This window comes from Phasianus colchicus, chromosome 6 (assembly GCF_987193195.1).
Source record: "Phasianus colchicus chromosome 6, bPhaCol1.hap1.1, whole genome shotgun sequence".
In the NCBI taxonomy this organism is placed as follows: Eukaryota; Metazoa; Chordata; class Aves; order Galliformes; family Phasianidae; genus Phasianus; species Phasianus colchicus.
In genome coordinates, this window is record NC_143441.1 from 12,382,871 (window position 1) to 12,395,500 (window position 12,630).

General features: G+C 36.8%; 1 protein-coding gene across 1 annotated transcript in view; it reads right to left on the reverse strand.

Annotated features, from left to right (window-relative positions):
* Window positions 1-311: 311 nt before the first annotated feature.
* Window positions 312-12,630, reverse strand: part of COL6A6 (collagen type VI alpha 6 chain) — a 45,952-nt gene continuing 33,633 nt past the window's right edge. Inside the window, exons 27-38 of the mRNA XM_090142467.1 lie at window positions 11,978-12,013; window positions 11,790-11,852; window positions 11,403-11,465; window positions 9,349-9,384; window positions 8,451-8,487; window positions 7,743-7,754; window positions 7,147-7,655; window positions 6,321-6,411; window positions 5,018-5,689; window positions 4,046-4,139; window positions 3,548-3,816; window positions 312-1,807 (exon numbers count right to left, since the gene is read on the reverse strand). Coding sequence (XP_089998593.1) covers window positions 1,635-1,807; window positions 3,548-3,816; window positions 4,046-4,139; window positions 5,018-5,689; window positions 6,321-6,411; window positions 7,147-7,655; window positions 7,743-7,754; window positions 8,451-8,487; window positions 9,349-9,384; window positions 11,403-11,465; window positions 11,790-11,852; window positions 11,978-12,013 — 2,055 coding nt within the window. The 3' untranslated portion in view covers window positions 312-1,634. The remainder of the gene's footprint in view (window positions 1,808-3,547; window positions 3,817-4,045; window positions 4,140-5,017; window positions 5,690-6,320; window positions 6,412-7,146; window positions 7,656-7,742; window positions 7,755-8,450; window positions 8,488-9,348; window positions 9,385-11,402; window positions 11,466-11,789; window positions 11,853-11,977; window positions 12,014-12,630) is intronic.

Here is a 12,630-nt window from a genome sequence, read left to right on the forward strand (position 1 = left end):
ACCTGTTTTTTCCAAAAGAGGCAAACTCACTTCCTCATGTACACCTTATGACTTAAGGAGAGGGAGTAATTCATTTTAAAAGAGGAGAGGAACTACTGCCAGCTGGCAGCATACATAAAGAAACAGATATTGCAGAAAATAGCAATTTTGATGTTTAGGTAGTAAACACTTCAGAATTAAAACATCATACAAATTTTGGCAGAAAGCAAACCATGGTGCAATCCGTTCATCAAGACAGCAATAGGCCCCAAAAGATATCTAAGGTGTCCTCCTTAAGTACTAGCCACAAATGTAGAAGAAGAACAGAAACGAAGAGTACAATATCTTTTATTCCCTTGCAGTAGTTTGAGCAGTCTCATTCTGACACTTGCAAGATGAAGGACAATAGGTTTCATCAGTTTACCTGTCTCAATTCAGTTTGGTTCAATAGAGTAACCCATGAGATGTTTTGCAGATTTTTTAACCAAGGGGCACTCTTTCTCAACTGGGCTAAGAGTGACAGAGAGTTAACAGTAAGTTGTTCAGCATTATCACAGCCCTGGGCTAGCAGAGCTCTAGAGCAGCCCATTCTCTTCAAAGTCAAGAGTTCACAAAATACCCCCTCTAGCTGACAGCAAAAGGCAACAGGCTCTGGAAATCCAAGTTCATCTGTGTTCCCTAGAAGTTTGTTGAGGAATCCTTTGTCAGTAACCCAAACAAATTAGAGATATTTTTATTGGCATTATTGTAGACAAATACAGAACATTATTCCAGGCGAGTTCATCCATCTCTACAAAGAATGGACTAAGGTGGTAAGAGTGAAATGTACCATGACTTCTACAGACATAAAATAGGCAACAGCACTATTCAGGTAAGCCAGCAGCGTGTGAAAGCTCAGTTAAACACCACCCTGTTGTGGAGCATTGCAATTTTTGTCTTTAATAAGAATGTGTCCTCAGGATTTATTTTTTTCTCTTCAAGATCATCCATGAAAATCCATGGTTGATGGAAATCCAAAATAAATGCATTTGTCTAACTTCTAGTGACAAGGGAAAGAACACTTACTTACATATAAGAAGGCACACTATGAGAATATGCTTCCATCTGTTTCAAGAACTAATGGCAGAAGAGAAATATTTGAAAGAGAATGATTTTATTCATATATTGAAATATTTGTAAGTGGATTGACTATAGTAGAAAAACCTCCACATAAAAGTGAAGTTCTAGTAAGTGTATGACCTTTGAGATGAATGCTATCTTTTCCTCTATACATAAGACAAATGCAAGTAATGAATCAATATTTTGACATTACTATTTCATATCTAGCATCATTTCATGAAAATGTTTGAGTGGTTATTTTATGTTATTTAGTACATTTTTTAAATGTGCACTTCAGTGTCTTTGGAAGAAAATCATTTCAATGCAAATAACACAGTGTTAGCTAATAAAATTTTCTCATTTTTCAAAATCTTAGATCATCTGAGCAGTACTTTTAGTTTTCTTTTCACTATTAAGAATAATAGATAATAACATCACTAACAAGTATTTCTTTGAGCTGAGATCTGGGAGGTGAGATGCTGTGTAAGATTTTCCATCTCTTCTGCCCATCATCTTGATAGTGTAACAAAGGACAAAGTAGTTTAAGTGTCTCTGTACTAGAAAGACTTTATACACAAGAATCCACATTCTTCTTGTGTTTCAAATCTGTTTTTGTTCCCTCCACAGCCCCCATACCAGAACTGACCACACGTTTTCTGCTCTTTGTCGTAGTACCACTTCAGAACATAATTCTGACATTCTCCACTATCTTGAACCAGGTCACACGCATCTGGAAAAGGCAAATAAGAGAGAGAGATGATGAAAAATCCATCCTTCTTGGCATTAGAGTTTCAAGGGAAGTAACATTCAGTACAAATTCAGTACATAAAGGGAGCCTACAAAGAGGAGGGGAATCAACTCTTTGAAAGGGTGAGTGACAGCAGGACAAGGGGAAATGGTTTTAAGCTGAGGGAAGGGAGATTTAGGTTGGATGTCAGGGGGAAATTCTTTACGGAGAGAGTGGTGAGGTACTGGAACAGGCTGCCCAGGGAGGTTGTGGATGCCCCGTCCCTGGAGGTGTTCAAAGCCAGATTGGATGGGGCCCTGGGCAGTCTGGTCTAGCATTAGGTGGAATGGTGGTGGCCCTGCATGTGGCAGGGGGGTTGGAGATTCATGATCCTTGAGGTCCCTTCCAACCCTGGCAATTCTGTGATTCTGTGAAATTAGCAATTATGAAAGCTAGGCACTGTTCAATATCTTACAAAGATTCACCAAGTATCTACACACAAACAAAAAGCCAGAATGGCCAGAGAGGGTAAAAACAACAGATCAGTACAAGCCACATCTCTCAGTAGGCAAATTCTCAAATTGAGCTATATATTTTTAGAAGTTAAATAGTTGGCTTGCTAAATTGTGAGTGCAACTAGAACTGGGAACTGCAGTTTACACCTCTCCTGTAAATAAATGCTTTGTGTCACTGCTCACATGAGTGCAATCAGCCTGTTTGCATCTTCACAGGAAACATTTACTTGCAAAGAATAAACAGTAACATATCTTCACAGTTAATGGAAAGCACTGATTCAAAAACATACATGTAATTAGGCCATTAGACCATTCTGTCTGTGCAGAGTACATCAGTTATGCACTGTGGATGTCTAGGATTCCAGATTTACATTTGCTCTTAAAGTTCAATATTTAAACAGTTTTGCAGCGTTGGCTCTCTCATCTGGAAAGGGGCTACCGGACTGTTGAATCCTTTTTGACTGGAAAGAGGGACGGAAGATGTAGCAATGAGCAACAGCACCCAAAGTCATGCAGACACTACTGCATTTTTACAAAGAAATTATCACAGAATCAGAATTACAGGATCACAGGGGTTGGAAGGGACCTCTGGAAATCATCCAGTCCAACCCACCTAAAGCAGGTTCCCTAGAATAGGTTGCAGTCAAAAGTTATCTCCAATTGCAGTCCACACAATAGAAACACTCAATTCTTTAAAAGGGATGTTGGTGAGAAAACTGATCTCACAATGAGATTAAGATACCTATATCAAAAGGCAAATCTGGAAAGAAATGTGTAAGTAGGAGGCAAAGTAAAAAACATGAATAATACATGTCTTGATGGGATCTCTCTGCTGGAGAATCCTGTTCTTCCCAGGAACAGATTGTAACAGACACATTTATTTGTTCCATGTTGAGCTAAGTTAGAAGCAGGAATAACTCAGTAGTTATAGTACAACTTGAGGATTTAATATGATCAGCTGATTTAGTAAAGAGGATAACAATCAATATTATTATTGGTATTTTAGAAAGTTATAAATTAAAACTAAAGTCTAAATGACACCAGCAGTTCACCCTATAATTACAAACTTGTACAGATTTGGACTGTATTCAGGTATATGGCAAAAAAAAAGTTTTGGAAAATACAATGAATGGAAATGATTCACAATGAGCAAGTATTCAACTAATTCCTTCACAATTTAGAGCTTTTCTACTGAATTCAGAGAAATTTTCATACTCTAAAATCATACCATAATCACTACTGTCACGTCCAGTTTCTTCTGTTGTTGCTAGACTTTCCTTTTTCCCCTGAGCTTCTCCATACTCTTGTGGCTTTTCTCCAGTTGTGTCTTCCTCTGTGAAGTACTCATTCTCCTCCAAATCATATCCCATTCCCGGCATTGCGTATACAGGTCCTGTGGTAGTCAATTTAACTTTTTCCAGGGCTCTATTTTCAGTTGTTTCAATGTCTTTTAAATCACCACTGTAACCAACTTCATCAGTTCCAGGTAAGGACATCCTTCAAAGGAGAGGGGGAAAAAAAGTATTTAAGTACCAGAATGGCCTTTTCATTCCTTCTGAATACTGTGAAAAAAAAATTGTTGATCCTGATCATGCTTCTGCCAAAGCTAATTGAATATATAGTGACTAATCTAAAGGGAAAAATCTTATGTTTGAAGATAACTGTATATATATAGTTTTATCCCTTATATGCTTATGTGTGTAAGATTTAATAGGCAGTTCCAAACCTTTCAGTCACAGACACTTGATCTCGTGTGTCACTCCGATCTAAGTTTTCACACTCTTCTTGAAGTTCAGGAGAAGGATAACTGTTCATTTCTTCTGCAAAGAAAGCAAAGATACCATGAGTGAGTTTTAAATTCCTCCAAACCCCAATACGTTTAACAAAAAGCAGAAGATGATTTATTTTCTTGTTAACTGAGTTTGTGTCTTTTATTATCTAGAGAGATGTCCAGAAAAATGAAAACAACAGAGGTCATCTACAGGAGACCAAGACCTTGAAAAAATGCTTTAGACTTTTGTCTTCCTCTGTAATACACTCTATAGCACGTTTGTTTTACCTAAACATTTCTGATGGGAATTTCAACTCAGTGACAAGTTCTTGACACTCTCTTGAATATATTTCAAAGCACCTAAAGACTGTTAATCTACAGTAATGGGTCTAAAAAACTACAGAAGTTCTTTCTCTGACCTACAGAGGTGAGTAAAGAGAGTAAAGAGAGGTTAAGGCCAGATCTGCTGTTGTTTAAACTTCTATCTGCCCAAAAGCCAAAATAAGCATTAACAGCTCGGTAAATCTGGACCTGCCAAGGGTCAGAAAAGAAATGTAGATGCCAGTGGCCAGAGAAGAAATGTAGGCCTGAATCAGGAGAACAACTGTTTTTTTGTGTCCTAAGAATAGTCTTTCCTTCATAAAAGTGAAGTCAGCATAGCCATATATTGAATACAAACTTTGAGAAAATTTATGAGAAAAAAAAACTTCAAGATTTTGGCCTAAAGCAACATTAGAATATAATATTGTTTTGTATTTACTGGCAATTCCATTAGTGCCCAGCATCTGCTACAAACTATAAATGAAATACCAAGTAGTTATATTATGACTAGAAACTGAGTAGTAGTACATATACTGACTGCCTTCTCCTACAGAGCATTTCTCATTCTTTCTGTAACTTAAGTGAATGGCATTGCATGCTACTTACGTTGTAGCAGATTTAGAAATGCCCGGGCAAATCTCTGAGCATATACCATCTCAGACGTTGAAATCCTACCGAATGTCAATAAGTGCTGATCTGTTGGGGAGCTTGATAGTTCTATCAGCTCACTGTCACTCAGGTCATTGCCAAGTGCAAGAGTGAACATGGTAAATCCTTGGCACTTGACTCCAAGTGAAATCTCTTTTAGCTTCTCTCTGTCTTGTATGCTTGTTTTGCTTCCAACTATTGTAAATATGACCCTGTGTTTTCTTTGTCTGGGAGCTTTAAAAAATACATTTTCAACTGTCCACTGTAATGCAGAAGCAATGGCTGATGGCCCTTCCAGTTGGTGAACAGACTCTTGGATATGTTTCTTCATCAAATCTTTATTGTTGTACGTTTCTAGATCAAATTCCAAGGCCACAGGAGTTTTGTTTCTGCCAGGTAGGAAGCCCCTGGGAGCATGCTGTACCAATGCCACTCTGGTGCCTCCAAAAGATTCACTTGGCTGTTCAGCAATGACAAACTGATCTAGCATGTTGCTCACAAAGTCCTTGGCTTTCTGAAAATCTTCACTGCTGATGCTGCGAGAGCTGTCCATGATGTAAGTAATATCCATATCCATCAGAAGAGATGGAGAAACAGGCACTTCACAGATAGTACTGGGCTTGCATTTATCTAGAGACGAAGAGCCAATAAACAGAAAACTATTTAGCAAAACAAAACCAATGGTTTGGAAAAAAAGAGTCCTGTTCGTTTATTTTTTTCTAAAATTTGATCTAAAACAAAATTTATTGACAAGAAATCTTATTTTTTCTTACAAGCAACAAGGGATGAATCCTGCTGAACAAGGTTTTGTGATTCTATGGGAAATTAGTCGGGTATGAGACCAAAAATTGGTATGTTATGTTTTACCTTATGAACAGAATTCCCCTTAGAATTTTTCTTCTATCAAAATCTAAACACAGCAAAGGACACTGAAGCAAGTTCTGTTGGTTTCTTTCATCTCAGACCACTGTTAAGCATTCTGAAACACTTATCATTTTTCTCTACCTCAAAATACAAAATTCATAATAAATGAGCATGATATCCCAGAAACATGGTATTAGAGTTTGTTACAAAACAAATGCCAAATAGAAAAATTTGTTTCACACAGCTGAAACAGGAATCAAATAGAGTTCAAAAACACAAAAGCTAATTCTTACTATCCATTTTGCCTAGAATAATTATTTTATTGAAAAATGTAAGATTGGTGTTGAAAGAATAAAAAAAGAGTAATACAACAGCCGAAATAAGTAAAATACCTCACCAAAGCAAAGTGTACAATGTATGATGCTCTCCAAATTTTCATCCTGTTGCCTTTCCCAAACAAATAATTGAAATCTTCCAGTATCATCAATCTAGGTTTTAAAGCAAACAGAGAAGTAACGTTAAAGCAAAATATAGATCATGTTTACTCTTTGTTCTTAATATCATTACTACTTATCTACCTAAGTTAGGTGTTGCCCCTAAATTCGTGGTTTAATTTCTATTGTAATATTGAACAAGTATAGAGAAGATTTTTTCAGTTGCCATCTGGAGCATTCTGTCTGCCCTTGTGCATTACAAGATCATCATTTTTTTTTTCTAACTCCACACTATACAGAGATTATTAAACTAGCGCAACTAATAACGATTGGTGTTAGCAGCTTACTAGTCAATTTAAGATAGTCATAATATATCATTCAAAGCTATAATAGATCATCCAAACCTAGCCCAAGTATTTCTGAATGATGTTGATCTTGAGACCTCTGTACATGTTTATTTTATACTTTGTCTTTCAGCTCTTTTTAGAATCTAGATTAGAGAAATAGCACAGGTAACCAAGTGAAATTAACACAATGCTACTGAAATTCTATGATTTGGCCTAAAATCACGAGTCAGAAATAATTTCTGTACAATAAGAGCTCAAATGGTGACCATTATAGTGAAGAGAATCAGTGTTAAAATAGCAACTTTTAACATAACACTATTTATAATAGGAGATTGGATATCCCCTATACACCTATCTTGCTATCAGGAGATCGTTCTCTACTCAAATAATAGTAACTACTGAGCAAATGGACAACTGATTCAATTTTTCATAGTCTACTTACCGAGAAGGCACGTCTGACATTTGGCAAATCAGTGAAGGCAATAACCACTGGAGTGATATCCCAGGCACTCAACTCAAGTACAGCTGTGCTGATGACCACAACTTCCTGAGATGGACCATTGGCAAAAAATATGGCAACTTTTCTCGTGAGGATGCCCTGACGAACCCGTTTGAAGACATTTCTTGCAACAAATCTCATTGCTGCCCCAATATTACGTTTTCCAGTAGATCTTTCCAGTGGTATTCTCTGGACTGCCTGTAGAAGCAAGTTGTGTTTTTGGAATTCTGAGAAACGAATGAGATAGCGTGTGTTGGTATTGAAAGAAACGATGGAAACACGAGCGCCTGTTGGGCAATTGCTTTCACTGATCTTAATGGTCTTCAGCAGTGACATAACAATGTTTCTCATTCGTTCAAATGCAGCTGAAGTAACACCTTCAGACATATCAAGGGCAAACACCACCTCCGTCGGATAAACTGGACATGTGTCTGTATTTTGAAACAAAACATCTGTGTGAGAACATTTCAGCAATTTAAACACTGTTTATTTTCTTCAAGTCTATGAAGAATGGGCATGCAGAAGCCTGATGGGCTTACCTGATGAACAAGCTGGAATGAAGAAATGAAAAGGAGACAGGTTATTTTGGATTCATATTCATAAAAATAGAGACATATTCACTCATGTTCATTAAGGAGCCTGACTCAAAGTTCATACAAGCATCAGAAATGGTCACAAGAAACAACAATCCTTTTCCACAATTGAATAATCAGAACAGTGAAATTTGGATGAGATTTAAAGAAATAACTCTAGATTCTGCTGAGCAGAGAAAGCTGAGAAAAAACAAACACCCCAATGCTAGAGAATAAGTGATATATAAATATTCTTTGAGAATTCCTTAAAGGGGGATTGACACAATGCCAAATAATTAAATTAGTTTTAAATGAGAACAAGAGAAATGTGCTACAGTTTTTGTAAATAATGGATAGGAAATATGAGTAGAAAGATTAAGCCTGTTTTTCACACCTGCTGAAAAAATTTCACAGTTACAGTCTACAAGTCAACATCAACCTGAACCTTGATGTAAACTATCAGTCCAACAGGGTTTCCAATGGAGGATTATTCTGTGAAGGATTCCAGGCTGGATGTGGCTCTGGGCAGTCTGGTCTAGTGGTTGGCCAACCTGCCTGTGACAGGGGGGTTGAATCTGGATGATCATTCTGGTTCTTTTCAACCCAGGCCATTCTATGATTCTATGAGGGATGACTATGTGGATTCTGAGGTAAAAGAAGATGCTCCCTACTTACGGCAGTTTTTTCGTGTAAAATTCACAAGTTCACAAGGCTGAAGGAGAAAAATTAAAAAGCAATTAACAATAAATCACAGACCACCCCAGACTGCGAATCTTTCTATTGGTTTGAGTTGAACGTCAGGTCTAAGCTACTGAACATTCACAAATTCCAGTTCATCTGTTTCAACTTGACAGTGGTTCTGCCCCTTATGCAGAAGCTAAGTTATTTCAGACAAGCTCTATTGGTACTTGCCATGCCCTGGAATACAAATCAACTATTTCACCATTCTTTACTTTTTCTTTTTATTTTTTATTTTATTTATTTATTTATTTATTTTGTAATAATCTTACCTAGGATGTCACTGTGCAATGCCACTTCCAGAGGAGAATGGGAATTTCAGAAGCAACTCACATAGCAAGAGGGAACTCTACAAAGGAGGACTAGACCCCTTCTACAGAATATAGAACATATCTACAGTATGATTCCTGCAGATATGGTCTATGCAAGAACTAGATGAAGCCTTTATTTAAGAATGTTAATCTTAAACCAGTTAGGATTCTGAAGAAATCCTGCATTAATATTCACAATGAAAATAGCAACTGTTGAGGAAATGCCTTCCTTTGCAAGGAGGTGAGACATAACCCTGAATAGTATCTGATGTTTAAATTGATGTGAATGAGGTAACAAGTAAAGGAATATTAATGTTTGTAGATTGTACATGATGTAATATCATACCTCATTCCTTGATTACTTGCCAAACAGAACGACCCACTGTCAGAATACAGTGAATAAGTATTTGAAAAGGATACTATTTTTTAACAATTAAATGTCTTACTGTGTTAAGTGATTATAACCAGATGATGGCTAAAACAGCCCCAAGTAGCACACAGCTAGAGGTAAGCTAGTTACTTACTTCCATTAAAACAGTGCCTCTTGGTCCCTTGGCACCCTGAAACAAATTAAATACAGATCCAGAGCATTAGACTCTGATAATGTATTTTCATCTATAACTCTGTAGTCCAAAGAAAATGTAGGCATACAGTGTTACCCTGATAACCGCTTGCAAATTTAAGATATGAGAAGATAACACTGCTCAGTATGGATTTTTGTGATCTTGAAAGACTTGCAGACTACTAGTCCATCCTGTTTCTCAGTATGTTTCTCTGTTTGTTCTTATAAATTCTCACTACCTACCACCCTTGAGGACGAGTATCCAACTGAATTGGCTCTCCTTTCTAAATAGCAGCCTCTGTTGAAAAACTGTTGCGTGCAGTTATCTGCAATTTGTATCCTTTTCAACCTCTGATGTGCAACATGCTTGCTCGCTCTTGAAGGGCAAAATCCCAACAGCTCAACCTGGAGAGATTCTGCAGACCATGCAAACATCATGATTGCTCAGCCAGTTTAGCTATCTTTGGCTACTCAGCAGCCTTCTCTCTGAGAGCCAAGGGCAAATGTGAGGATTCCAAAAAACCTTTTTTGAAATCTTGAATTGTTCAATCTTCATAGTAGGAATAAAATACAGAGTAAACAGTGCTTTTTTTCCCCCCTTAAAGGCAGCTTGAGAGGTTTTGTCATATGGGAAATTCAAATATATAGCAAGGTTACTGAATATATGCACTTAAGTCAGAAGGTGCAATAGTGAGGTAAACCAGAAAAATCTGAACCCCTTTCATCATAACCTTTGCTCTAGACTCTCTCTTTCACAACATTATAGTTTACCAAATCAAATACCTCCTTGCATCCCCAAATAAGAATCCCAACTCATCTGTTACTTCCTTCTCAAATTAACCTTCCATTCCTCCATCTCTTTTCTGAGCTACTGCCCTCACCCTCCCCCTTAGCTTTCCTGCTGCTAGCATAACCACAGATATTCCACGTATTTATCTTCATCTTTTCCTCAGCTAGCTGTACAAACTTGACCAAAGAGATAACCCCACCAACAAGATAAGAAAGATGGGAAAACATTTATCTATCACCTTTTTTGGATGGCTCTACCTACTACTTGTATCCATTCTGCAATGCCCTCTCTTCCACTTCCTCCAAAGTTTCCCACTTATTTGATTCATGCACTGCTACCACAATAATCCCACCAAACCCATACATTCTGTACTCCCTTTTCCTGCATCTGAAGAGGAGAACTTGAACTTGTAATGTCTGAAGACTTCTTGGACAAAAGATTGGTAAGGCCAACAACTATATGGCTCATTAGCACATGACGTCTGTCTGTCCATAACACAGACATTACAGATGGCAGTCAAACAGCGTAAAATATAGTGATCTAGATATATTCATTGGCTAGAACCAATGACCAAAAATTATGTTTCTAAGTTGCACATAACCAATAGGCCATATCAAACAAAAATAGTGTTATGAAAAGTTACATTTTAAAATGAAAAATGTACATTTAAAAAAAGTTTTAAAGGAAAAAATGAATGTCTACAATGTTCGTCCTAGTTACTACTGAAATTCATTATCCTTTCACCTGCTTTGATAAAGAACATAACCTTTTCTTGTATAAAATACAGATCAAAAGCTCTAGAAAATACAGCAATTCATCTAGTTGTATACAAGAAGTAACAGGATATGTCAGCTTAAGCTTTAAGTGGGTGCCTGTAATTGCAAATCTAATTTTATATGGCTTTTCTTTTTAAATGAAAATGTGCTTCGGATCTCAGCAGAACAACCTTGTTCTACATTTTAAGTTTTCTCATCTTTTTAGATTAGATATTTTAACCACTGGAGAGACAACATCAAATATTGTGGAAGAAAATCTGCCCTGCATTGTATCATTGCAGTTTCATTTCCAACAGTAGGTGCTCTTGTGTGAACACATCCACAGGCAAGATGCAGTTCCACATGGCTGGCAGATTAAGAACTGTGTATGTTAAGAAACACTATTAAATATTCTATTAATCTGATAGAAATTCAAGAGATATCTAAAAAGATCTTTTAAAAATACATTACCATAGGTCCTGATGGTCCTTGGTCCCCTGGATCTCCCAGGGAACCTGGTGTGCCAGCATTACCCTAAAAACACAAATACAAGTTTTATTCTTTATAATTGCGCACACACGCAGAATTTCAGCAGAGAAAAAACTTTTATAACTACATTTTGAGCCAGTTCCTGCATTTGAATAACAGTAGACTACAACCCAAAGAATTACTAGCAACAATCAATTCTAAAGACTTTGGCATTGATTCTCTCCAAGACCTCTTGCCCAAGTTATGAGGTTATTGCAATAAAAGATTGGAGTAGGAATTGTTTGTTTGTTTGCTGTGAAGAAACACTAGAGATCTTTGGGGTTTTGCTTACTGAATTCTCCATGGAGTTAAAAGATCTATCATTCTTACCCTTCTACCCCTAATTCCTTTGGGTCCTTTAGCTCCTGAAACACCTGGGTCTCCATCTTCTCCCTGAAAATTAATGAAATCCAGAACTTAGAAAGAAGAATACAGACAAAGACAGACAACAACTCCTTCCAAACAAGAACAGTGTAAAACAATAAATAAGCAAAGGAAACGTGCTCATTTAATTATACCTCTGGACCAGGATACCCTATGAATCCAGATTCTCCCTGCCAAAAGAAAGAGAAAGGATTTCATAAGAATTTATAAGTTTCTAATCTCCTTAGTATTTGGTATCTTTAAATTAAAACAAATTTCAAAATTATTCTTGGCATGTCAGGCCACTCAAGTAACAGTGAGTCCAAAATGAGCCCATAGGCCTGGGCTTGCCATTTTAATAGGCAAATCACTCCAAGTGCAATTATGAAGTCGTTCCTTTAGTCTTTTTTTTTGTTCATGTCTTTTGTTTGTTGTTTAGTTGGTTGGCTTTTTCTGTGCTGGCTGTTTTTATTATTTAGTTTTTCAAGACTTACATAAAAGACAAAATACATTGAATCTCATTCTGAAACTGAAATATTCTTATAGGACCGAAAGTAAATTGCTTTTGATGTGCAGTACTTATCCAGCACCAGCAATTTATAGATGTTACTTCAGTCTGACTTGCCATTACCAATCTATTTGACAATGCTTTCACAAAAAGAATTCATATACCTTTGCCTTGCTTTCAGAGTCTGCATTTCTTTTCCAGATTTAGTAGCAATGAGGACTAGGAGAAATATCACTGTAATTTTATATTTTACATATTAATCCTAAATAAAATGATGTGGGATTTTTCCCCCACCAACAC